General features: G+C 41.0%; 1 protein-coding gene and 1 long non-coding RNA gene across 6 annotated transcripts; both read right to left on the bottom strand.

Moving 5' to 3' along the window:
- Positions 1 to 2575: 2575 nt before the first annotated feature.
- Positions 2576 to 15903, bottom strand: LOC119265421 (O-phosphoseryl-tRNA(Sec) selenium transferase-like). Its single transcript, XM_037546098.1, has 5 exons — positions 15796 to 15903; positions 10378 to 10469; positions 6609 to 6702; positions 4696 to 4786; positions 2576 to 3102 (listed from the first exon to the last, which is right to left on the bottom strand). The coding sequence occupies exons 1-5, from the start codon at positions 15869 to 15871 to the stop codon at positions 2757 to 2759; spliced, it is 699 nt and encodes a 232-aa protein (XP_037401995.1). The 5' UTR covers positions 15872 to 15903; the 3' UTR covers positions 2576 to 2756.
- Positions 15904 to 16573: 670 nt separating this feature from the next.
- Positions 16574 to 26273, bottom strand: LOC108436196. 5 transcript variants are annotated; one of them, XR_005131358.1, is made up of 6 exons: positions 25843 to 26270; positions 25529 to 25600; positions 20519 to 20631; positions 20285 to 20389; positions 19510 to 20083; positions 16574 to 18167 (listed from the first exon to the last, which is right to left on the bottom strand). It is a non-coding gene; the product is annotated as an uncharacterized LOC108436196 (long non-coding RNA). The 5 variants fall into 5 exon arrangements; XR_005131362.1 differs by having other exon boundaries at positions 19510 to 19632; positions 19892 to 20389; XR_005131359.1 differs by having other exon boundaries at positions 19510 to 19632; positions 19883 to 20389.
- Between the last annotated feature and the right edge of the window lie 1126 nt (positions 26274 to 27399).

Raw genomic sequence — 27399 nt, forward strand, 5'->3', positions numbered from 1 at the left:
AACTTTAATTAATAATTAATAACATGCACAGTGTGTCCAAACACAAGCTCAGCAGGGCTAAAAGACAGTGACTCTTGTACTGCCTCACAAGCTGCAAATAAAACCAAAGTAATACCCTCATCCCAGGCCTTTCCAGTGTCCAAGCAAAATCTGCACAGCATAGACTTTAATGACTGAAGGAATCATTCAAGCGCTCCTTGGGAATCTGGATGGAAGTTTTCATAACTTGTGCAAAGAGTCTAAATAAAAAGTTAGTACCCTGATCAGTCTGAATTATTTTAGGCAATCCTGAAGTAGAAAAGAACTTCACCAACGTCTGTATCACCACTGGAGTGGTAATGTTATGCAAAGGCACAGCCTCAGGGAAGCATGTAGTGGTACACATGATAGTGAGTAGAAACTGATTACCTGTTTTTGTCTTTGGCAAAGGTCCTACACAGTCAACCAGAATCCTTTCAAATGGTTCACCAACAACTGGGATTGGACACAAAGGAGCTGGAGGAATAGTTTGATTAGGTTTTCCTGCTATTTGACAAACATGACAAGAGTGACAGTAGTTGGAAATATCAGTTTTCATTCCAGACCAAAAAAAAGAAATGTTTAAGGATGTGATTGTATGTCTTTCCAACACCCAAATGACCTGCCCAAGGATTGTCTAGGATGAGCTAAAGACAACACCTGCTGCCTGTACACTGCCAAAATCAGGATCATTTGTACCTTAATACATCGTTGTCAACAAAATATGTTACCAGTTTGTCAGGTACTTCTTCCAGTTTATTTATCATGGAAAAATATTTACTCAAGCTAGGGTCTGCTTTTTGTGCCTCAACAAGTTGACTGTGACCAACAGCCCATTCAAGTGGAGTTACCCTGGTCTTTTCCTGCTCTTTGCGCTGAGCTGACAGTAACTGCTGGACATGAAGTTTCAGACTTGTCATCACCACAAAGAAATGAGTCAGACAAATCTACCACACTTCTCAACTTCTGCGACTGCGCTCAAGTAAGTACACAGGCAGGAAAAACGTCGGACTGATCTTTAACAACGTAAGATGACACAAAAGTAGTGGTAGCAGAAGCAATCAAAACTTCTGAAACCGGCAAAACCTTCCCTCCAGCTACGACATCCCCCCAAAATAAAATTAACTCCCTTCACAGGTAAAGCATGGCAGACAGCAACTTTAAATACACCAAAACATAAGTCAGTATGCAACTGAACATGGTGCAATGGTTCTTTAGCATAGCCCATTTCAAGCCCCTGGCATACTACAAATGAGCCACAGAAAGAGTGGCACGTAACAGCTATGCATGAATATCAGTAGCACAGCAATGACACTGAATGTGTGCCAAATATATAGAGATTTCTGATATGTCAGTATGCTTCAGTTCACCTTAGGGCAGTCCATTCAAGTGTAATAAACGTCCCTATTTATCAGACTGATTCTGGAGATAATGGAAGTCTCATTAGGCTTAGAAAATGGAGGGAACTCAGGGGGGAACTGGGGGACCTCAGTTTGACGAGTTTCTATAAAAGACATCATTTTGATTCCAATTTTCCTCTCAAATATCCTTTTGTTAAAATATCTCTTCCTTGGGGAAAATAATTCAGATACTATTTGACGTAGTTAGCCAGCAATGGTGATGTCACACTTCAGCTTTTGTAACACAACCCGCAACCGGCCTGCCCATACTCCACTGACAAATGCCTTTTCTCATAGTAATGTTGAAAGTTTACAGAATGCTACGATGTTTGTTTAGGTGCACTATGTACTCGATTACACACATAAAAACACAACTGTAAATTAACATGCTCAGACAAAATCTTTGTGTGCTACAAGTCTCATTAAATCATAATCATCCATCTGTCAACATCCTGTAAAATCTGCCCAAGGTTAGTTGGACAACACTTCTGACCAAAGATAAGCATTTGTGGGGAGCAGGAACAGGTCAGATGCCTACATTGTAAGTAAAAATGTCCAGCACAGGTACATTTTTGTTCACCAAAGTACAAGGTACCCCATCAAAGGTTGGTCTTAGTTTTAAAGGTTACTAACAGAAAGTTGGATATTTTTACACCTTCGAAGCTCAAAATTTTAAATCAGAAAAATATAACTGCATTAGAATATAGTACAATTATGTTCCCTAACTGCTGGTACTGAAGACATTCCTTTCAGGGTACCACTTCAGTGGCTGTTTAGTAAATAGTAGTACCTACTGACACTTTCAGTCCTGCCCTCTTGTTTCGTGACTCCACCCCTGATTGTCTCCACCTGTGTTTCCACCTGTCCCTCAATTACCCTCATGTATTTAAGCCCTGTCTGGCTGCTGATCTTTGTTTGATATGATTCATGTTTGGTGTTTGATGTAAGCTTTGTGTTTGAAGTGTATGCATTGTTTACAGAGTTTTCTGGCCTGTTTGGAGTTCTGTTTTCATTTTTGTCATGTCTGTCCCTCCTGCTCTCCATATTGGCTCTCTGACCATGGACTGTTGTGACCCTGATTATGGATTTGCACTTAATAAATCTTGCTTCTCTTTGCACATGCGTCCGCCTCCTTGCTCCAGGTTACATACATGTGTCAACTTATTATCTGAAGTACAATGAACTCAAAATTTGAAGTCAAGCAGGTTAAAAAGTTGTAACCTTTTTTCCAGTTAAGGCAGCTTCAGTCACATACTCTACCTAGACTCCACTCTTTGGCTTGACAGTACGACCAACAATCCTCAACTAAAAATTCAGCATTCCCTCTAAAGCTACTGCTCAATTCCAGATCATAGTAGAATTGTTTACTGAGTCTTTTATTCCACTCAGATCCCAAGATAAATGCGCAGAACATCTTTTAAAGCTAGGATTTGATTCAGGGCACCGTTTGTTCATCTGATCCTTCAGATGGTGTCCCCAGCTCACTTTTTTCTCAATGTTTCCCTCTTTCTTAAGGGCTTTGTGGCACTTGTCCGGCTTTTTGATCGACAGCTCCACATCATTTTTGGTGATGCCAATGGCAGAAGCAGCATTAAGGTATGGACATGGGTAAGCATCCGAATGTGACATGAAACCATGGAATGTGTGCCCACTCACAGTTTGCTTCATCCCTAGAGGGATAACCCTGAAACAAGAAAAAAAAAGGAACTGATTCAGGAACAAAGGATAACATTAAATTAATGACACCACACTGGAAGTATGCTGGGCGATATATTGTCTAGACGGGCATATTAACGGTAGTGTCTCACAACTATAATGACGTTTATAGAAGAAAACTTGCAAATCAGACTGAAGCTGTTGGTGTTCTGGACTGACCTCTGAGTCCAGACCTCAAAATCACTGAATATGTTTGGGATTGATTAGATAATAAGTAGAAAATGCAGCCAACTTCTAATACTGAATCTTATCTATACAATACAAAACTAAGCTGGATAGTCATTCTAGCCTCACAGTCAGACTTTATATCCCTTTATATTTTGTATTATTTTAGGGCACATTGTGTTGCTGACCTCTCTGAAAAGCTAAATGCCATATTAGCCTAACGCTAACACACTGCATCACACACAGGGCTACGCTACCAGAGTTATGCTTTTTGAAGTTAGCAAGCTCATTTAAATTATACACAGGCTCTGTTCAAGGCCACTTAGCATCCCAACAAAATTGCTTACAGAGAGAAAATTGTCTCCTCTGAGACAAGCCTTAGCATTTTTCCATTTCACCGTGCGCGCTTCATCAGACTTATCCAAAAGCACTAAATAGTTCCATGCGGGTGGCAGTTAATAAACCTACACAGATTAACGTGGTTATTCGGAATGTTAAAGGCATATGACCCATCTTACTGATGTTGAAGAAGAAATATTAAACAGTACTTTTCAAAGACCCTCACATACATCAACCACTGTGAGGAGAGCATAACAATTGCATATTGCTACACCTCACAAAATGCATTAGTAGATCCATTTGAAGTCCGGTAAAAGCATGTAAGCAGTGCATCCATCAGGTCAGTGAAGCAGAAAAATCAATAGAAAAGGTCTTGAATATGTACACTGAAATCCATTACGGCCCTGGAGAGCAATAAGCACATATAATAAAAACTTACTCTGTTTCGCTCATGGTTTTCAATAGATTCAAAATATCGACCTTAACATGGGTCTCACTTTTAATGTATATCTCACAAAACTCTATTTCATCTTATGGATTATGTTTAATGAACATGCATTAACGAACATGCCCACTAATACCAAAAACCAGCAAAGTTTACACCATGTAAAGATACGTTTACCAAGTCAAAGAGCCAAGCATTTCATTAACGAAAGCATTACTCCTTTATTAAGTAAGTAAAAGTGAGCAATTACCTGGATAAATATGGGCAAAATATGGGCAAAAACAAGCACAAACAAAAAGACTGGTATTTTACAAACTGGAAGCAAAAACAGAAATGACTCAAAAAGCAATACGAAATCCTTTCATTAATATTGCAGAATTTTGGCCTCCACAGTTGATTATGAACACTCCAGTACTCTTACTGTGGGAAAATACACTACACAGTAAAGAAAACAAAAAAGTGCTTTAGGGACAATTTAGATACTCATTAATAAGCATGAGGACAACAAGCTGTTTTTGCTTAACAAATAATTAAATATTACATTTTAGTCATTCTAAGCAAAGACAGCAGTTGACAATAGTGGGAACAGAAGCATTCAGCAGAATAGCTCACCTGGCTCCAGACACCTGTCTGGTGAACAGCATGGAGCCCAGCTGGGTAACTGCTTTATCACAGCTTGACTGAAGACCATCCAAAGACATAGCTGACAACAGGACAAAATGTACACAAGAAACAGCTTTCAATGTATACCACTTTACTGAGTGGTTAATTATAGTTGTATGCAAATGTTTGAAAAAGTCTGAAAAAGTCTCATCAAATTACATGACTTGGGCATTACATGGGCACTTTTGCTATACAGAATCATTTACTATACAGAATAAAATTCAGCAAATAATCAGTAATTATGTATTAAATTGCCAAAAGTGGATTCTCTGTATTAGATGCGTAAATTATGCCTACTTCGAAAATCAACAAAATGTAACCTGACCAGTTGGGTTCAAACTTTTGCGATGTATAGGTCCTTATGTATAGAAGGTAATGGGCAATTCTATTTTAATGCATCTAGAAAAATACATTATTTATTTGAACACTGGTGTATTTTATTTATCACAATATCTTGTTTGTGGTTTATGAAAGCATGCTGAACTGACATGCCTAACAACACTCCTTAAACAATGGCAAAATCACTGTAATGCACAGCTTCCCACAGCATATTGCTTTAACCCTATCAAACCCAACACCTCATCAGCTATAAGAGGACTTTGAGATTTCAAGCACTACGCCCTCTAATTGTACACCATGAACTACAGTCATATGCAAAGTTTGAAGTCCCCAAATTTTTGCATATGACCATGTGTCCCTCTCTCTAGAGCCTGGATTTTTGTAGGGTAATATTGTCTCAAATCTAACACTAATGTTTTGCAATAAATGGAAATAACAAATTAGCATGTGATACCTCACATCATTTAGCTTAACATGTCCAGATACCTTTATAATATTTCACAATTCTTTGCTGCACAATGAAAAAGGGTAATCAAAAATACTGTTGCATGATATGCAATTATTGAAGTACAAAGAACATTTGAAGTCACATTTAACATTTGAAACTGCAGTGGCCTCTACTGCCTCCTCCCCTTACACCATATTACAGGGACATAGCCACAGGCAGGCATAGGCCTACCCAGACTGGTCACAGGCACTGGTCCATTTAAACAGGGGAAGAATATTTATTAAGCTGCATTTTTTTTTAAATAAAGAAATTTAAGAAATTCTGTTGTCAGTGGTCTGTACCTACAATGCCCTTTCACCACAAATGCTAATATGGGCTGCGTCAAAACATCTGACACAAGACAACATCTACTTCAATGCATCAAAGGTAACATATAACTGGTCCATAAACATTTTTTATGCCCAACATGGCAGTACACGTCGGCCTACGATGATTAGGTTTAGGTTTCAAGTCTGCAGACTGTCCATTCCACTGTCCAATTTTAACCGTTATGTTGTCTTCATTGGGCAAAAGCACCTGTGGTGAGCGGACGCATGCTCTATGTGGAATTGGGGCTTTCTGTGTGCTACTGTTTTTTCGATCACTATAAAGAAGTTCAATGCTGCCTTTATTGTGGGATAAACTACTACAGTTTCTGAGTGGTTGTGTACAAAGATGCAGAACGCCATTTAGACTGTCCTGCAATTATTATTGATTTGTTTTACGGCTCTGTTTAACAATAAAATGTGATTAAACTGTGGAGTGTATTTCTATATTTGTTTATCTGTGATAAACGTAAATCTACAGATTTTTGGCTTTGTTAAATATTTCAGATACACTGGCCATGTTTATATACCAAAAGGTGGCATCTCTCATATTGCAAATGTAATAAAGGAGAAGAGTAGATTAAACGTCACAAATAGTTCTGTTACAGTGTGGGCATTAAAGGGTTCACTCAAAGGAGATGAGAAATGTTTGTCTTGGTCTAGTGACAAGTATGTGTGTGTGTGTGTGTGTGTGTGTGTGTGTGTCTCACCCAGTGATATGGGGTTATGTGGCGTATGTAGCAGTCTCTCTCCATGCCTTTCAGCCAGTGCCTTTAGTTCCTGAGCCAGGTGGGTGTACAGCTCCTTCAGGCCACGCAACAGCACAGTTATAAATAGCCCCGCTACGACCAGACTCAGCCTTTTTTTAGCTGCACACTCTGTTTACTGCTCTGGTTGCAATTTTCCATCTGCTGGCCTGCTCCATCCATCTGCGTCTCCATCCCTGCTCCCCCCCTGCCTCTCTGCCTCTCTGTCTCTCTGTCTCTCTGTCTCTCTCTCTGTCTCTCTCTCTTTCTATTCCCGATTCTATACATGGCTCGCTTAGCACCCCTCCTCTTGCTTTAGTGGCAGCACTGTAGCAGAAACAGCAGTGCTGGCAGCACTGAGATTCAGCACTGGGATCAATTACAATGAGACTATAGCAGAGCAAGAGATAAAACTGATGCAGCAGCACTGGATAATAATCCAAGTCCCAAGTGAGCATAGAAAAAACGAGCTCTCATTATCGTGCAGCTTTTTAAATAATTCTGAAGACACCATCACATCTATATGCTAAAATGTTAATATAACAGCATCACATATATAATTCAATACAGCACAACATCATCCACATATTAAGTAACATATACATACACTATATTTCTAAAAATATTTGCTCGTCTGCCTTCACACACATATGAACTTGAGTGAGATCCCATTCTTAATCCATAGATTTTAATATGATGTTGGCCCATTCTTTGCACCTATAACAGGTTCAGTTCAGAATTTTTGACCATTCTTCCAGAAGCACATTTGTGAGATCAGACACTGATGTTGGATGAGAAAGCCTGGCTTGCAGTCTCCACTCTAATTCGTCCCAAAGGTGCCCTGTCTGGTTGAGGTCAGGCCAGTCAAGTTCTTCTACACCAAACTGGCTCATCCATGTCTTTATGGACCTGCTTTGTGCACTGGTGCACAGTCATGTTGGAACAGGAAGGGGCCATCCCCAAACTGTTCCCACAAAGTTGGGAGCATGAAATTGTCCAAATCTCTTGGTCTGCTGAACTGCCCAACTCCTGAAAAACACCCCCACACCATAATACCCCCTCTTACACTTACACTTACACCGTCTAAACCTTACACTTTGCACAGGCAGACAATTACCGTTCTCCTGGCAACCGCCAAACCCAGACTCATCCATCAGATTGCCAGAAGGAGAAGTGTGATTTGTCAGTCCAGAGAACACGTCTCCACTGCTCTATCGTCCAGTGGTGGCACTTTACACCACTGCATTCAACGCTGTGCATTGTGCTTGGTGATGAAAAGCTTGGATGCAGCTGCTCGGCCTTAGAAACTCATTCCATGAAGCTCGCTATATGCTGATCTTGAGCAAATCTGAAGGCCACAAGAAGTTTGGAGGTCTGTAGTGATTGACTCTGCAGAAAGTTGGCGACCTCTGCACACTATACACTTCAGCATCTGCTGACACCACTCTGTCATTTTACGTGGCCTACCACTTCTCGTCTGAGTCGCTGTCTTTCCCAATCGCTTTCACTTTATAATACCACTGACAGCTGACTGTAGAATATTTAGTAGCAAGGAAATTTGATGACTGGACTTGTTGCACACATGGCATCTTATCTTGGTACCATGCTGGAATTCACTGAGCTCCTGAGAGCGACCCATTCTTTCACAAATGTTTGTAGAAGCAGTCTGCAGGCCTAGGTGCTTGGTTTTATACACCTGTGGCCATGGAAGTGATTGGAACACCCGAATTCAATGGTTTGGATGGGTGAGCAAATACTTTTGGAAATATTAATTAATACATGCAATATAAGGGAACACTCAAATAACACATCCTAGATCTGAATGAATGAAATATTCTCATTGAATACTTTGTTCTGTACAAAGTTGAATGTGCTGACAACAAAATCACACAAAAATCATCAATGGAAATCAAATTTATTAACCAATGGAGGCCTGGATTTGGAGTCACACACAAAATTAAAGTGGAAAAACACACGACAGGCTGATCCAACTTTGATGTAATGCCCTTAAAACAAGTCAAACTGAGGCTCAGTATTGTGTGTGGCCTCCACGTGCCTGTATGACCTCCCTACAACGCCTGGGCATGCTCCTGATGAGGTGGCGGATGGTCTTCTGAGGGATCTCCTCCCAGACCTGGACTAAAGCATCCGCCAACTCCTGGACCATCTGTGGTGCAACGTGGCGTTGGTGGATGGAGCGAGACATGATGTCCCAGATGTGCTCAATTGGATTCAGGTCTGGGGAACGGGTGGGCCAGTCCATAGATTCAATGCCTTCATCTTGCAGAAACTGCTGACACACTCCAGCCATATGAGGTCTAGCATTGTCCTGCATTAGGAGGAACCCAGGGCCAACCGCACCAGCATATGGTCTCACAAGGGGTCTGAGGTTCTCATCTCGGTACCTAATGGCAGTCAGACTACCTCTGGCGAGCACATGGAGGGCTGTGCGGCCCTCCAAAGAAATGCCACCCCACACCATTACTGACCCACTGCCAAACTGGTCATGCTGAAGGATGTTGCAGGCAGCAGATCGCTCTCCACGGCGTCTCCAGACTCTGTCACGTCTGTTACATGTGCTCAGAGTGAACCTGCTTTCATCTGTGAAGAGCACAGGGTGCCAGTGGCGAATTTGCCAATCCTGGTGTTCTCTGGCAAATGCCAAGCGTCCTGCACGGTGTTGGGCTGTGAGCACAACCCCCATCTGTGGACATCGGGCCCTCATACCATCCTCATGGAGTTTGTGCAGACACATGCACATTTGAGGCCTGCTGGAGGTCATTTTGCAGGGCTCTGGCAGTGCTCCTCCTGTTCCTCCTTGCACAAAGGCGGATGTTGCGGTCCTGCTGCTGGGTTGTTGCCCTCCTATGGCCTCCTCCGCATCTCCTGGTGTACTGGCCTGTCTCCTGGTAGCGCCTCCAGCCTCTGGACACTACGCTGACAGACACAGCAAACCTTCTTGCCACAGCTCGCATTGATGTGCCATCCTGGATGAGCTGCACTACCTGAGCCACTTGTGTGGGTTGTAGAGTCCGTCTCATGCTGCCACGAGTGTGAAAGCACCACCAACATTCAAAAGTAAACAAAACATCAGCCAGAAAGCAGAAAGGTACTGAGAAGTGGTCTGTGGTCCCCACCTGCAGAACCATTCCTTTATTGAGTGTGTCTTGCTAATTGCCAATAATTTCCACCTGTTGTCTATTCCATTTGCACAACAGCTGTGAAATTAATTGTCAATCAGTGGACAGTTTGATTTCACAGAAGTTTGATTTACTTTGAGTTATATTGTGTTGTTTAAGTGTTCCCTTTATTTTTTTGAGCAGTGTGTTTATATATATATATATATATATATATATATATATATATATATATATATATATATATGATAGCTAGCTAGCTATCAAATGCTAATAATGAATGCACATTCAATACAAATATTCATATGAGACTGATAAATTGGTCTCCTATGAAAAAAGGCTGAAAGTGCGTTGAGAAAATGTCTGTGCATCTCCAGCCTGCAGTACTACAGGGATTAGTGAAAGCACTGCAGTGGGCTGCTGCGTCAATAGCATTGCACACAAGTACCACAGCTTTTTTGGAAAAGCCTCAGCTTCTCCACAATCAATATCTCTAAGCAGCTCTTCCCTTTCTAATGTTAGAAGCAGCAGCAAGAGTGAGAAATTCCACTGCATTAGGTATTATATTTATCACAGCAGTGCGCCAAGCTGCTCACCTTTCTCTCAGAGAGGAGTTTCTTATAGCCGCTGGCCCCCAGGGTGAGCAGAGTGATGAGCACGTCCAGAGATGGGGAGGCTGATGCGCGACCTGTTGGAGAACAGCACATTGAATTATTAATCAGAATAAATCCAGACAAGAGCAACAAAAACATATGACAATAATGGCAATTGCATAGGAGTGTAGTAGCACATATACAGCTGGAATACATGGAAAAAAGGCATTTGGAATGAGGGGATAAAGTGTAATGATTCTCCCAGCAATCGTGGCAATGTTGATAGGAGTCAAATCTCTGTAAATGATTACTTGTTAATGCTGAGGCAAAAAGCTGCCATTTCTGCCTTTCAATGGACTTTTCTCCATTAAAGGAGATGCAAACAAAACTGCATTTTCTTTGCCATTTAACTTGCAAGATACTGATTCCTGTATCTACTGTCCACAAAATTATGAAATTTATAGTCTCTGTCATTTTACCATATTTCCTCTGCTGCTGACTGTCACAACAATCAAGCACTCTGTAAATAGAAATACTCCCCTTTACATGCGTGCAATACCCTCATGTGCAATACCACAACTGCTACATTCTTTTACATCCACCTTCTTTATTTTACTTTTATAGTCTTATTTTACATTTTTTGTTGAATCTTCTATTTTTACCTTTTTAAATCATTTTAAATTGTCATCTTCATTTTAATATCTTGCACTTTATATTAGCCAATATTTTTTGCTTTGTTCCTAGTTTAATCTTTTTGTATTTATGCACCATTAGGATTGCTACCTAAATTTCATTGTACCCTGTGCAATGACAAAGAATCCAGAATAAAGAATATGTCACTTGAATATCTGTGACGAGCTTCAAATGTTTGTTTAATCTGCAGAGCTGCTGTAAACTGCAAATATTAACCACCATTAGCTTGGTGATAACACTGTAATCTCCATTACTAAGCTGGCTGAAATGATCATTATCTTGGTAAACAAAGGCTAATAATGAAGTAAATTATGAGGCTTCTGCATTAAACACTGCTGTGTAATTACATGCTTGTGGCCACACCCCTTACTCCACCCCTCTACTAAGACAGCCAATGAAATCTATGTTAATGAGATTACAAAATCAACACCCAGAAACCTTTTTTTATCACAGAAGCACAAATCACAAGGTTAAAAGCAAGCAAAATTTATTTATATAGTGCTTTTTACAACAGATGTTGTCACAAAGCGACTTTACAGAACAATCAGTACTACAGAAAGTAAACGAAAAGAAAATCCAGGTCCAAGCCCCCATGAGCAAGGCAGTGTGACAATGGCAAGGACAAACTCCCTAAAGAGGGAGAAACCTTGAGAGGAACCAAGATTCAGAAGGGGACCCCATCCTCCTCTGGTCGACACTGGATAGCAAACATTATTAGTATAAAGTATTGTAGTACAAAGTGGGAAAAAGGCAGTGGTTAACTTGATTCATTTATGATTATGCTGCAGCAGCAGCTTCTGAGGGTGAGGATTGCACAGCATTGTAAAGCAAGAAGCTCTGTGGTGGTCAAGCCGGTCCAGAAGGCTGGTGAGCAGTGGCACCCAGTCAAGGCAGAAGAGGCAACAGCATCAGATGCACAAGATGGGCAGCTATTCAGCTCGACAAAGAAAGGAAAGAAAAACACAGTCAGTTCTGTAAAGAGTGACTGACCACAGATTACAGTATAACAGAGCAGCAGAGACTCCAGCAAGTCTAGATCTGACAGGGAAGACTAATCACCAAAGGCTTGACTATACAAGTAAGTTTTTAGCCTAGACTTAAAAACTGAGGCTGTGTCTGATTCCCAAACATTAACAAGAAGATTATTCCAGAGCTGGGGGGCTTTGTATGAGAAAGCCCCCCCCCCCAATGTAACTTTATCAATTCTAGGTACAGTGTATCACAAAAGTGAGTACACCCCTCACATTTCTGCAGATATTTAAGTATATCTTTTCATGGGACAACACTGACAAAATGATACTTTGACACAATGAAAAGTAGTCTGTGTGCAGCTTATATAACAGTATAAATTTATTCTTCCCTCAAAATAACTCAATATACAGCCATTAATGTCTAAACCACCGGCAACAAAAGTGAGTACACCCCTAAGAGACTACACCCCTAAATGTCCAAATTGACGACTGCTTGACATTTTCCCTCCAAAATGTCATGTGACTCGTTAGTGTTACTAGGTCTCAGGTGTGCATAGGTAGCAGGTGTGTTCAAATTTGTAATACAGCTCTCACACTCTCTCATACTGGTCACTGAAAGTGCCAACACGGCACCTCATGGCAAAGAACTTGATCTTAAAATACGAATTGTTGTGCTACATGAAGATGGCCAAGGCTACAAGAAGATTGCCAACACCCTGAAACTGAGCTGCAGCACAGTGGCCAAGATCATCCAGCGTTTTAAAAGAGCAGGGTCCACTCAGAACAGACCTCGTGTTGGTCGTCCAAAGAAGCTGAGTGCACGTGCTCAGCGTCACATCCAAATGCTGTCTTTGAAAGATAGTCACAGGAGTGCTGTCAGCATTGATGCAGAGATTGAAGAGGTGGGGGTTCAGCCTGTCAGTGCTCAGACCATACGCCGCACACTACATCAAATTGGTCTGCATGGCTGTCACCCCAGAAGGAAGCCTCTTCTGAAGTCTGTACACAAGAAAGCCCGCAAACAGTTTGCTGAAGACATGTCAACAAAAGACATGGATTACTGGAACCATGTCCTATGGTCTGATGAGACCAAGATTAATTTGTTTGGTTCCGATGGTCTCAAGCATGTGTGGCGGCAATCAGATGAGGTGTACAAAGATAAGTGTGTCATGCCTACAGTCAAGTATGGTGGTGGGAATGTCATGGTCTGGGGCTGCATGAGTGCAGCAGGTGTTGGGGAGTTACATTTCATTGAGGGACACATGAACTCCATATGTATGGAATATGTATGTATATGTACTGTGAAATACTGAAGCAGAGCATGATCCCCTCCCTCCGGAAACTGGGTCGCAGGGCAGTGTTTTAGCATGATAATGACCCCAAACACACCTCTAAGATGACCACTGCTTTATTGAAGAGGCTGAGGGTAAGGGTGATGGACTGGCCAAGCATGTCTCCAGACCTAAACCTAATAGAACATCTTTGGGGCATCCTCAAGCTGAAGGTGGAGGAGCACAAAGTCTTGAATATCCACCAGCTCTGTGATGTAGTCATGGAGGAGTGGAAAAGCATTCCAGTGGCAATCTGTGAAGCTCTGGTAAACTCCATGCCCAGGAGAGTTAAGGCAGTTCTGGAAAATAATGGTGGCCACACAAAATATTGACACTTCAGGAACTGTCTCTTAGGGGTGTACTCACTTTTGTTGCCAGTGGTTTAGACATTAATGGCTGTATATTGAGTTATTTTGAGGGAAGAATAAATTTACAGTTATATAAGCTGCACACAGACGACTTTTCATTGTGTCAAAGTGTCATTTTGTCAGTGTTGTCCCATGAAAAGATATACTTAAATATCTGTAGAAATGTGAGGGGTGTACTCACTTTTGTGATACACTGTACCAGTAGTAAGCCAGCAACTTGTGATCCAAGTAGGTGTGACGGTTCATAGTAGGAGAGAAGTTCACTGAAGTACTGAGGGGCAAGTCCACTTAGAGCTTTATAAGTCAGTAATAGAATTTTATAATCAATGCAACATTTAACTGGTAACCACTGTAGGGTTGATAAAACCTACTCTGATATGGTCAAACTTTCTGGCTGCAGCGCTCTGGACTAACCAAAGTTTGTTAAGGCTTTTACTGGGACATCCAGACAGCAGGGCATTAAAGTAATCTAGCCTTGAAGTAATGAATGCATGAACTAGTTTTTCTGCATCCTGTAGAGGTAATGAATTTCTTAATTTAGCAATATTGCAGAGATGCAGGTAGGCTGTTCTAGTAATATTTATTATATGTGCATCAAAGGACAGATAAGGGTCTATCATGACACCAAGATTTTAAACAGATGAGCCTGATGCAACTGAGGAATAGTTAAGTTTACGTGTTAAGTTAGACAGTTTGTTTCTAGCTGCTTTTGGACCAAGAAGGAGGACCTCTGTTTTATCAGAGTTAAGTAGCAGAAAGTTACTTGACATCCAGTCTTTTATACAGTCCTCAATCTTGTTAATCTTGTTAATCAATCTTGTTCTTGTTTTATCATCCGGTTTGCTTGATATATATTGTCATCGGCATAGCAGTGGAAATTTATGCCATGTTTAATGATAATGGTACCTAATGGTAGCATATATATTGTGAATAATATAGATCCTAAAACAAAGCCTTGTGGAACACCATACTTTACTTTTACAAAGACAGATGATTCACCCTTTACATTAACAAACTGATACTGATCAGTGAGGTAGGATCTGAACCATGAAAGAGCTATTCCTGTTACCCCTACAAGGTTTTCTAATCTACCTAGTAAGATAGCATGGTCTATTGTGTCAAATGCTGCACTAAGGTCAAGGAGGACTAGCAAAGACACATTTCCTTTGTCAGAGAATAATAAAAGATCATTTACAATTTTTACTAGTGCTGTTTCTGTACTGTGATGTGGCCTAAAACCAGACTGAAATTTTTCATGTAGATGATTCCTATACAAATAGGAGCTTAATTGCTCTGCTACCGCTTTTTCCAGGATCTTAGACATAAAGGGGAGATTCGACATAGATCTACAGTTTGATAGTTCACAGGGATCGAGGCTAGCTTTCTTAATCAGTGGTCTAATTCCTGCAAGTTTAAACGTTTTAAAAGCATTATAGAAAAGTGGATTAAGGTGTTATTTGTTTTATATTCTTCACAGCTGTCCTTCAACAAACACAGGGACTTATTTAACTTGAAAAAAGTCTCTTATAATAATGTGATTTCTCAGAGCTGTGTCACATTTATTTTTGCATAGAACATGATCTTACAATGCCAAAAATATGTAATTTTTTTATTGTATGTGTCAAAAACTACCATTTGAACAAGCCTAGTCCTATGATTAGGAATGTACTTCACATTTTAGACTTTCTAATTGTCACTCAGTGATCAGTAATAAGCTCTTAGAGACCTCAAGTCCATTCTGAATCGCTCAAAAACTACTACAGTACAATACATAATAAAGGCAGCAGTGTGCTTTTAAACAGTGCTAGAAAACACAGCATCATACAAAAAGCCCCAGATCTGACTATAATCAGCATGGGTGTGCATGATTCATAAATACTCTGGGAGCAAACTGCAAAGATCTAAAGGGGACAAAGCCTCACTGGACAGAAGTTCGGTAAGACAGAGATAAACACGGAAATAACATTCATTGCTATGAAATTAGGCAAAATGTTTATCTTGTGCACAAAATGTATTAAAAAGACATAGAAAACACAACAAAAGAATTCAGACACTCACCAGGGTACATTTTACTGATCTCCTTAATGAATTCATCATCAAAGCCAGCAATGATAGCACCTCCAACCGGAACCATGAAGTTTTTGTCCAAGCTTTGAACAAAAGCATCAATTCCCCCCACTCGTGCGCCCTGTAAAGAACCCAAGTTGTCTACCCTGATCAAAGATCTTAAATGCAACACACACACACACTTTGTAAGCCGCATCCTCTGTGGATCGGTTTTTCCGGTACGCGTACTGGTGTGGATCCCCAGTGACGTCAATGTTGGCTTTGATGTGGGTCATAACCAGTCTTTCAAAGCACTTTGTGACTATAGGGATGAGGGCTACTGGCCGATAGTCATTCAGTCCTGTCACTGTGGAGCTCTTAGGGACTGGGATGACGGTGGCAGTCTTCAGGCAGGTGGGGACAACTGCCTGGATTAAAGAGGAGTTGAAGATGTCTGTCAGCACCTCGGAGAGTTGGTCTGCACAGCACTTCAGAAATATACTAATATTAATCATTTGCTTGAGGGATATACATATATAAGTACACATGCGTTTTTATAGCTTTTTGTTTTAAAGAGGGGTTGATTTATTCAATATTCTGCCTCCTTTTTAAAGGTGACAAAAACTGACCTTTGCCAGAGACTGTAAATATAAAACTAGCCATTAAAAGTGTAAGATATATCGGATTTAATGTTTGTACATGTGTGTGGATCAGCTTTGTGTTCTTTTCATGGTCACCTTTTACTTATTAATTAAAAAAAATCATTATTAGTGAAACATGGAAATCAGACTTCATCAGAAAAACCTTTTATTTGGCTAAAGTTAAAAACGGTTAACAGATTTGAATCATCTTGAAAACAGAGGAGCACAGAAAGACAAGACAGCTGTGGGTATTTGATGGATTTGGTATTACCAAAAAAAAAAAAAAAGAGAGAGAAAGAAAGAAAGAAAGAAAGAAAGAAAGAGAGAAAGAGAAAGAGAGAGAGAGAGAGAGAGAGAGAGAGAGAGAGAGAGAGAGAGAGAGAGAGAGAGAGACGTACACATTACTGAAACACGTAAACGCTGCATTTATTTTCTATCCTGGTCTCAGTCATGATGTGGAGTATTTGGGTAGCTGCTAATGTCTAACGCGAGTTGTGCGTTAATGCTACTGAGACACGGCTGTATTAGGACTTCACTCGTGCCTTCACGTTCCTCCAAACGAACAAACTTAATTCAGCTACAGAAACACAGCAGATACTGTACAGGAATGGCTCACAATAGATTGATCAACAGACCGGATGGTAAAAGTGCATACATGCGGTCTGGCATGTCTAATGTTGTCTAAGTGCAGAGACGTACAGTTTGTTGCAGGCACTTTCAAAGATCTACGCATTACGATTACAGATTATCTGAGTACTGTTACAGCATACAGTAAAGTCAGCATTTCAGTCTTAGCCGTCTGAATCATTGGTAAGTTAACAGTAACACTAGTTGGGTAATACTACTAGACTGGCTAAAAAAAGACAACGAAAGATGTTAAAGAGGAAGTGAGGACTAGATATAGCAAGTACCAAAACGTTACTATTTCAGTTACTTTGGATGGACCAGACTGACATTCAGTTGCAGTTCTTAAACATCTTTAACTTTTTGTAAAGAATTCTCCATGTAAAAATATAATTTATTTCAGTAATGATCAGTACATAATGTTTAAAATTATATTAATGCAGACACTGGAATAGAGATGAAAGATATTTTTGGGTACCACTGAGGTAGAGCTACAGGCAAAACTACTGGTGGATGTGAACCCACCTTGATCGGTCACTATAGTAATGGAATCTAATGATTCTCTAAATCTCAGGCTCGATCCTTAAGCCCATGTTTAACTGCGCTGGTGCTCTTTAACTAACCTTATTAGGCTCTTTCGATCACAGGCCCTCATGTTATCACTAAAGCTCAAGCTTTATTCCCTAGCCTGTTAGTCAGTGTGCTGTTTGAATCTCAGTGTTATTACAGGATTCAGCCAATAACTAGCCTCATCACCATCACTATCACCATCACCCCCCTTGAATCAAGGACTGTGCAGTATGTAGTGTTTGTTCCATGTGAAATGTATTATTATTATTATTTTTTGAGCTCACACAAACAACTGACCAACACAAAGTCAAATAAGGCAAAATAATATCAGTTTGCTCTTCCAAATGAAAAGAAATATGAAGTAAATTCAGTCCCGTGGACGAAAGATTAGAACGTTCAGCTTGCCAAGTGCACTGGAGGGGAACGAGGGGGTCTTTATTCGGTCATTTTGTGGATCATGTAATTAAGGATGCCGCCGTGGTGGAAGTAGGTGAGCTCAACGTCAGTGTCGAAACGCATCCTTGCCTGGAAGGTCTTCCCTGTGTCCAGCTGAAGACAGGGGAAAGTTCAATGTTAGATGGTGGTTATAATGAAAAGGTACACTTAACAAGCAACTTTTCAACTTCAAAAGTAAGTAACCTGGTTAACTTGAAACTGAACTGAACAGAAGAATCATCTGTTTTCATTTGAAGAACAATTAACTCAAAAATTCACGTTAACCAGGTTACCTTAAGTTTTTAAAGTTTTCTACAGTTTTTCTAAAAATTCTTCACTGAAACCAAACGTTCAGATGAAAAGAGAAAGGTGTTTTTTTTCTTTCTTTTTTTTTGCCATTGTAAATGTAATGATGCTGATGGTGCTTCAAAAGGCAATAATCCCAGTGCTTGGAAAAAGGACTGACTTTGAAGTAGAGAGGACTAGTTTGCAAAATTGCTGAATAACATCAAATTTGCACATGGAACGTTTTCCTCCTTTCTACTGTTAACATGATGGATTACTAGGACATAAGAGGTCCGACAGCAGGAGAGTAAATTTTCCACTGTCTCTGCTTCTGTTTCCTGAGTGCGACATACCATCTGAGGAAACTTCTCAGCATGAGCATCTCAGCATAAAATTTCATAGTTTGCCACAGGCACCTACAGGTGAATCCCAGAGTCCTTTGCATAACGACAGAAAACGCCTATTTTTTTGTAATATGTAAAGCATGTGAACATCAATTTGGAACTCCCTGCTCATGGCTAGCTGACTGGTGATTCTGCAACAGACTTTAGTCACTTTATTGTGCATAATATATAGAAAAGAAACAACCAGAAACCCCAGCAGCAAGCAAATGCAGCACAGTCAATGGTTTGCAGCTACAACTTTTGAATGCTGAAAAGTATATAAACTAAATACTGCAGCAGACCAGACAAACTAGCAAACAAATAAGTAGGTAAATCAGCAAGTTAGATGTGCCCCTTTAAAATTTAACCCATCACAATTACTTTGCTTCTTCAAGTGTGCCTGATAAAACAACTTCCAAGCACTTGACTATTTCACAATAAAAAAGATAGAAAAATATATAAAAAAGATATAAAAGATATAAAAAAGATTACTAGCAGTAATTAGGTGGCTGAAGACAATCCATATTTTAAATTCCAATAAACTATTCAAGCACTCTTTGTAAGGATGTTCCTAGTCTGTCCATTTTTATTGTTTGCTCTTTTCTTGATTACTTGTTCAAATAATCTCAAGATTGATGGTGATAGTCCTATAAAGGTATCTGCAGCACTTTGTCTTACATTTTTCATTTATTATCATTATCATACCTATCCCATGTACTTTTTCTGACAGAAATGTGAGTCATTAATTAGTCACTAATTTATTTAGTAACTTGAGCAATGTATCTCACCAGTAAGAAAGGTCCTTTGGCAGCCCAGTCTCTGGAACTACCAGAGCCATACTCTTTCCCAGCTAGCACAAGCAGGGGGTGCCCTTCCTGTTGATATTTCTCTGCAGCGTCAAATACGTCCAGCTGTTGGACAGATCAGTTTACATGACATTTTGTTGCAGGCAATGCATTTTCTCCATCTCCATAAAGGAAAACGATGACCCAGAGCAGACACATTTCAGTCTGAAAGGAGGTTACTACCTTAAACCTAAAACTCTAAAAATAAAATAAATGGAATTATTTGATTGCAATTAAAGTCATTATTATTCTAATTTTTTTTAAATCTTTTTTTCATCCTTCCAACATCATAGACTAAACCAAAGTAAGCCAGCACCTCTCCTACCATGTCTCCGGTGGGCAGGAAGGTGGTACAAGGCATTAATGTGTCTCACCCTCGGCTGGTCAGGTATCGAGCAGCAGGGCTGTTACGAGCGATGTTTCCGGCAGGAGAGATGTGGTCGGTGGTCACAGAATCTCCTAAATTGAGCAGCACATATGCGTCCACTATAGACTTGGGCTGCTGGAGCTTTTTGGTCTACAACACACACATGTTTATAAGTAAATCAAGCTCCAAATGCAAGTAGTGCACTGTAATTCCATTAAAAAAAGAAAAGAAAAAAAAAAGACAAATCTGTCTGCCTCAATTTAATGACCTCATTCTGTTTGTTTGGTGTGCAATATAAAACTGATTTTCTTATTCAGAAAGTACTGTAGAATTTGTAATGCATTATGGTACCAGTCCTTCAAAGAATGGTGGAGACTTGATGTAGGTGGACTTGGGGTCCCAGCTGTAGAGCTTGTCAGAGGAAACACTGAGTGAGTTCCAACGCTCGTTTACTTTCTAGAAAATAGAGAAAACGAAAAAACACAATCCACAATGACTAATTTAAATCTTAACACAACAGCCTGTATCTATATACCTCTACAGTTAACACAGAACTGATTTACTACCTAATGCTATTTCACTAACCTCCACTTTCTCATAGACCTCTTTGAACATTGCAGGAATAACAACTGTCTCTCCACAGCCTGAATCTCCTCTCGCGTGGGCCAGATGTCCCTCAGGAAAGTCTGCATTCACTGCTACAGCAACACACCAAAGAGGACCTTAAATATTTACACTCTTCTCGCTTACACTCCTTATAATCCAACTAAGACAATTTCTTTAGATATAATTACTTAAACCAAGTAAACTGTTCTAGAAAAATACAAATAAACAACCTCCTAACATACAGTATTAGACATAGGTCAGATATATTAATGAGATTTAAGCTTCTTTCACTTGATCACAAGATCAAAAAAAGATAAGATCTTTTTTTACAGTGTAGAATCGCATGATTGATGAATTGAACGTTACGCATCGTTTGTCTTTGTTCAGTTAAGTCTATTTTTACTGTACAGCCTTTTTATTCGACTGCTCAGCAAAATAACCTGCATTTGATTACTCGTATTAAAAAACTAATCAAGAAAAAAGCACAAAGGACAGCACAGTATAGGTCATATGGCTTTGTCAAATCTGACTCACCAATAGGCTCCTTTTCAAATTCTATCCTCACTATGTCTGCAATAGCATAATAAACAATAAGTACAACTAGTAATAGCATATTTGCCCTCACATCACTTTATATACATGATATATACATACATACATACGTACATACATACATGTATACACATGATTAACACTGCCATATTCTAAAATTATAATCAGTAAAAAGAAACATCTTGAACACAACATGCAGAACCATCAGGCTTTCTAATGTTGCTCTGTAGCATTTCTAATGTTCTATAGAAAAATATACACTTTTTACAGCACATAACTAAAACACAGCTTTCAAAACACACACAAATCAAATCCATAAACACTACTGATTATCAACTGAACACTAATGCAATCAATTGAAAACACTTATCAAAATTGCCCAATAATTCTTAACAGTTCCACAAAGAGAAACAGTATAAATACTAATACAAGTAAAATTCTTGTAAGAATTTAAGGAACAAAAACAAAAAAATAAATCTAGATCTAAATGGTTAACTTGTATTTATTGATATAAATAAAATATCAACCCTTCCTGGATCGGGGCCTTGTCGTGGCGGAAGGGCTTATGTGGTCTAAGAATCTTCAGAGCCAAGTCGTCGGGAGCAATATGCTCCTGGTAGGGTCTCCCAGGGCGAACAGGTCTGGAGTGAAGACCCAGATTAACACGATCCAGAAATCCCACCATGAAAAACGGGCACAGAACAACATGTACCCTGCCTGGGAAAGGAGCCAGGCCCGGGGGTAGTGTCCCCCAGTGAGTGCCTGGTGGCCGGGCAGCCCATGTAACCCAGCCGGGCTCAGCCTGAAGAGGCAACGTGGGGGGACCATGTGGGCCCACCACCCGCAAGGTCCAGCATGGGGGAGTGGTGCAGTGCTGCACAGGCAGGGGGAGATTGCAGGAGGGCCCTTGGCGGCAGAAACTGGCTCTTGGCACATGGAATGTAACCTCACTGGGGGGGAAGGAGCCGGAGCTTGTGTGGAAGGTTGAGAGGTACCAAATAGATATAGTTGGGCTCACCTCCACCCACAGTGTCGGCTCTGGAACCAAACTCCTTGATAGGGGTTGATCCCTCTCCTACTCAAGGGATGCACACGTTGAAAGGCGCGGGCAAGAGTGGGGATACTTACGAGCCGGCTGGCGGCTGCGCAGTTGGAGTCTCGGTGGATGAGAGGGTCGCCTCAATGCGAATTAAAATCGCAGAGAGGAAAACTCTGACTGTTGCGTGTGCTTATGCACCAAACAACAGGTCAGAGTATTCGGCCTTCTTGGAGTGAGGGGGCGGGGTTCTGGAAAGAGTCCTGCCTACAGACTCCATAGTCTTACTGGGGGACTTCAATGCTCATGTTGGCAATGACTGGGAGACCTGGAGAGGTGTGATTGGAAAGAACGGTTTGCCCAATCTAAACCCGAATGGTGAATTGTTATTGGACTTCTGTGCCAGGCATGGATTGTCCATAACAAACACCAAGTTCGAACACAAGGATGTTCATAAGTGTACATGGTACCAGAGCTCCTTGGGTCAGAGGTCAATAATCGACTTTGTTGTCATTACATCTGACTTGGGACCATATGTTCTGACCACTCAGGTGAAGAGAGGTGCTGAGCTGTCAACTGATCACCATCTGGTGGTGAGTTGGATCAGATGGCAAGGAAAACTGATGGTCAGACCCGGTAGGCCCAAGCGAATAGTGAGGGTGTGCTGGGAACAACTGTCGAAGGCCACTGTTCGGAATGATTTCAACTCCCACCTCCGGGAGAGCTTTTCTCATGTCCCGGAGGAGGTAGGGGATGTGGAGTCTGAATGGACCCTGTTCAAAACCTCAATTGTGGAAGCTGCTAGGCATAGCTGTGGCCAAAAGCTTGTGGGTGCCTTTCGGGGCGGTAACCCAAGAACCCCCTGGTGGACACAGGTGGTGAGGGAGGCCGTCAAGATGAAAAAAGAGGCCTTTAGGGACTGGATGGCCCGAAGGACTCCCGACCCAGCAGAGAGGTACCGACAGGTGAAAAAGGTTACAGCCACAATGGTGGCAGAAGAAAAATCCAGGGCGTGGGAGGAGTTTGGCGAAGCCATGGAAAAAGACTTTTGGTCGGCTTCAAGGAGGTTCTGGACAACTGTCCGGCGACTCAGGAGTGGTTGGGATGGCTGCGCCCAAGCTGTATTCGGCAAGGGTGGAGAAACTCTGACTTCAAATGAGGATATTGTCAATCAGTTGAAGGAGCACTTTGAAGAACTCTTTAATCCGGGAGACATGCCTCCCTCACGGGAGTCAGGGCTGGAGGCCTCTGGCGTGTCAAGCTCCATTTCCCTGGTAGAGGTCACTGAGGTAGTTGGCAAGCTTTTTAGTGTCAAGGCACCGGGGGTGGATGAGATTCATCCGGAGATGCTTAAGGCTCTGGATATTGTGGGGCTGTTGTGGCTGACGTGCCTCTGCAATATTGCATGGACCTCAGGAACAGTACCCTTGGACTGACAGACCGGGGTGGTGGTCCACATTTCCCAAAAAGGGGACCAGAGGGTGTGTGCCAACTATCGGGGTATCACACTGCTCAGCCTCTCTGGGAAAGTCTAAGCCAAGGTGCTGGAAAGGAGACTCTGACTGATGGTTGAACCTCAGATTGAGGAGGAACAATGCTGATTCTGTCCCGGCCGTGGAACAATGGACAAGCTTTTCACCCTCTCGCGGATTGTTGAGGGGTCATGGGAGCTTGCCAACCAAGTCTTCATGTGTTTTGTGGATTTGGAGAAGGCTTACGACCGGGTTCCCTGAGATATCTTGTGGGAATGAGCTGGAGGAAGTTGCAGGGGACAGGGTGATCTGAAATTTTCTGCTCTCCCAACTGCTACCGTGACCCTATCTGGATTAAGTGGTCAACGACAATAATGATAAAATATCAAACCAAATCAGTTTGATATCAAACATAGGCCTCCTGAATTAATCAGACAGAAAAGAAATAGTGTGGATTTGTTGTATCTAAGCGTTCAGTCCGCGGTCCAAGTTAAATCAGAGGACTTTTATCTACACCACACACAATGTCTACTCTGACCAGGCACATTCCCCTGCGTCAGTGCCTTATCTGTGTTTCATTACAGTGAGTTTTACATACTGAATAGCAGAGCTTTCTAGAGGAGAGCAGAAGGCTAACTGTGCTCTGCAGTGAAAAAGAGTTTAGGAACTTCACGATTAGTGTGTATCAAGACATTATTGCTAAACGTTTGATGTTTTCCTTTAGCTAACTGATCAAAAGGTTTGAGGTTTAGGGCAGCAGGTTTTGTAAGTGAGCAACTGAGTTGTAACGGGGCGTTCAGGCCTAAGACTAGTGCTTAATGTGTCATTCGTCGTGTTATGTAATATTCTGTAGCATAGTTTTACATCTCTCAGCCCCATCGGTTTGATAGAAATCACAATTTTAGTATCAATGGGCATCATTCAGCAACTGTGCTTATAAAGGAATTTCTGCTTAAACCCGTTTTACACAGTTTCTGACATTAACCAACGTTTTCATATTTATTCTTTGGTAAAAACAGAATCTACACACACTCAAAAACACAAAGGTGTGAACAATTCTGGCTTTAAGAACCCGTCATGAATCTGATGTAGACTTTTTCTCAAGAACAAAAATGAAAGAAAAACGTAGGCAGATATTGATCAATGAGGCCTAATGTTCTCTCACTACAATACCAACCACGCACACAACCAGGCGGTTCCCCTCCAGTGATAGACGCCCTGATTGCTGGCATTCAGCTTCCAAGCAGTAACGTTATCTACCTGGCTTCCAAACAGTCTGCCCTCAGAGCAGTCTTAGTGCTCAAAGGCTCCTCCCACCTTCAAGATGCATCATCAGAAGGGGGATTTCCAGAGTTTAAACCAGAATACGTCAATCTAGCCTCTACTGTGGCACCACTGCAGGTATGTTTACAGGTGAAGCAGCCACGGTTAAATCGGTGATTTTGGCCAGGGAGCCCCTTTAATATAAACAGTCCATCATATGTTATTGTTTAAATCAGAATGAACTCGTGGGTAGTGATTGTTGTTTCTTTTTTTTTAATTTTTTTTTAGAAAGTTTATATTTGAAATAAGTATGAAGCAGCTGTAGCAGTAACAATAATTTGTGGTAATATGTATTTGTTTGCATAACAATTATTTTTCTTCTTATTAATAATAATAGTAATAATAAGAATAATAAGAATAATAGCAATAGCAATAGTAAAACTAATACAATTAAATACTAATACAACAGCCACAATTATTATTATTATTTGTTATTATTGTTCATAATAATAATAATAATAATAATAATCACCATCATCATCATTATTATTGTTGTTGTTGTTGTTGTTTTGTTAAATAATAATAGTTATTTTTGTTAATGTTGTTGTTGTGATTGTTTAAAGCTGAATCCCCTGAGAGGGAGCAGGTGAGGAGTGGTGGTCTTACAGTAGCTGCAGGGAGGGCATGTGGGCGAACATCGCCTCCTTCACCTCAGAGAAGGTTCCGTTCACGATGCTCCTGAAAAGCACACGAGCATCGCTCATGAGTGACATTTACAGTGAAGACATTCACTCATTCACACTGTCTTTACAACTAACAGAGCAGAACAGCTTTCCAGCCCCTCACTGTGGCAGGACCACCGGCCTCTCCCGCATCAGCCCGCGCTGCGCTCTCTGCGGTCACGCTCTCGCACGGAGACGAGCTGAAAAGCCCTCACTGTGGACCTTCTGCTGCTCAGACAGACACGCAGGGGTACTTACAGCGAGCTGACATCGTTGGGGGTGACCCGGGGGACATACGAAGACCCGACACAGATGATGGACTCCTTGGAACAGCTGCATGATGAAAGGCATTTAAAGACCTTTTTCCCCGAGTGGACGGACGGCATCAACCAGAGCAACATCGCCGACATTACAGCGCACTGTTTGACCGTGGAGACCATCTTTCCTGGCTGGTTTGCATGTGGGAGTCCGGAGAGGAAAGACCTGAGCTCCACCGAGTCCTGCCTGCAGCCCCAACTGCAGCACTGAAGCTCCTGACATCAGCAGTTGAGCCGCAGCTGAAGCTCCTCGCGCTCAGCTTCATTATTTATTAAAGGCGCCCAACACTGACGACTGCTGGTCAAACCGCCTCTGTGAATGAGCTCGACCCTCAGCAGCGCTGCGCTGCCGTCGGTCAGTCAGGACGCTCTGAGGAACAGACACACGTATGAACTATTATTCTAGCGTCATTTTCTGTTTTCTAATTAGTGAAAACGACCGGCCCAAGTCTAACAACACTTACTGTTTCTTGAATATTCCTTAGTTACTGAGGTAAATCCAGTTAAGCTCGGTTAGTCACACAGACTGAAGTCCTTTGCCCAAAATGTTTCCCAGCATTCTTAGCGGGTTTGTTGGTTTCTGTTAATTACCTCTTTCATTTTCTAATTTATAGACAGATTTCTAGTTGTTAAATGTTATTTTATGTCATAGCTTACTCTCGTGTTATAGGAGACGTCTGGATACACTACATGTTGTTAATCTCACCATGATTGTGGTTTGTGTTCAGGTTTTCCAGTTGAGCCTGGAGCCGAGCCCAATTAAAGAATGACTAATATACTTACAGTAAGTGGAGAGTTCAGGTAAAGAGTGACTGTAGCTTTATGTAAACCTGAAATAATCCATTGTGTGAAAGGGAATAGCTGTAACTGACACGTATACATTACACAAGAAGGGTTTGATACAAGTCGACCTGACTAATTTAAGAGTAAGCAGAACAATATAAAGGTGGAGCGCTGCCAGCTCAATGGAAACTGTTTATAATTATTGGGTTGTTTGAGGTAACCTTACTTGTTGCGGGAGTGTGGATCACTAAAACCAGAATAATTCATATATAAAGTTATTTCAGTTCGAACCTGTAAAGTAACTTCACCTCATTTTTTTTCCAGGCCATACGTTTGCATGATTTTTTTAAAGTCAACTAATTTAGGTTTACAATGTGGATTTTAAGTTTTTAGCCTATTAAATTTGGTTATTTGGTCTCAGATTTTCTTTGGCTAAAGAACATTTCAGCCCAGACCAAGAAAAAAGTAAATTTTTCTCACTTCATTTATCATGTTTAGCAAATTCAGTCTTCAGGTGGCATTGGACTTCTGAAAACTGACTGCTAAAAACGATAGAAATTCCAAATTTGACTGTGAATAAAAGAATGAAATTGATACTCAATGTGAATCAAATCCAAACAAATCCAGTGCACACAGTGCATACTGTGAGATGTTCATTCAATGTGTAACTATATTAAAAGGTGACACTTTATTTTTAATGGTCCTTTTAGATGAA

Source organism: Pygocentrus nattereri, chromosome 2 (assembly GCF_015220715.1).
Source record: "Pygocentrus nattereri isolate fPygNat1 chromosome 2, fPygNat1.pri, whole genome shotgun sequence".
Taxonomy (NCBI): domain Eukaryota; kingdom Metazoa; phylum Chordata; class Actinopteri; order Characiformes; family Serrasalmidae; genus Pygocentrus; species Pygocentrus nattereri.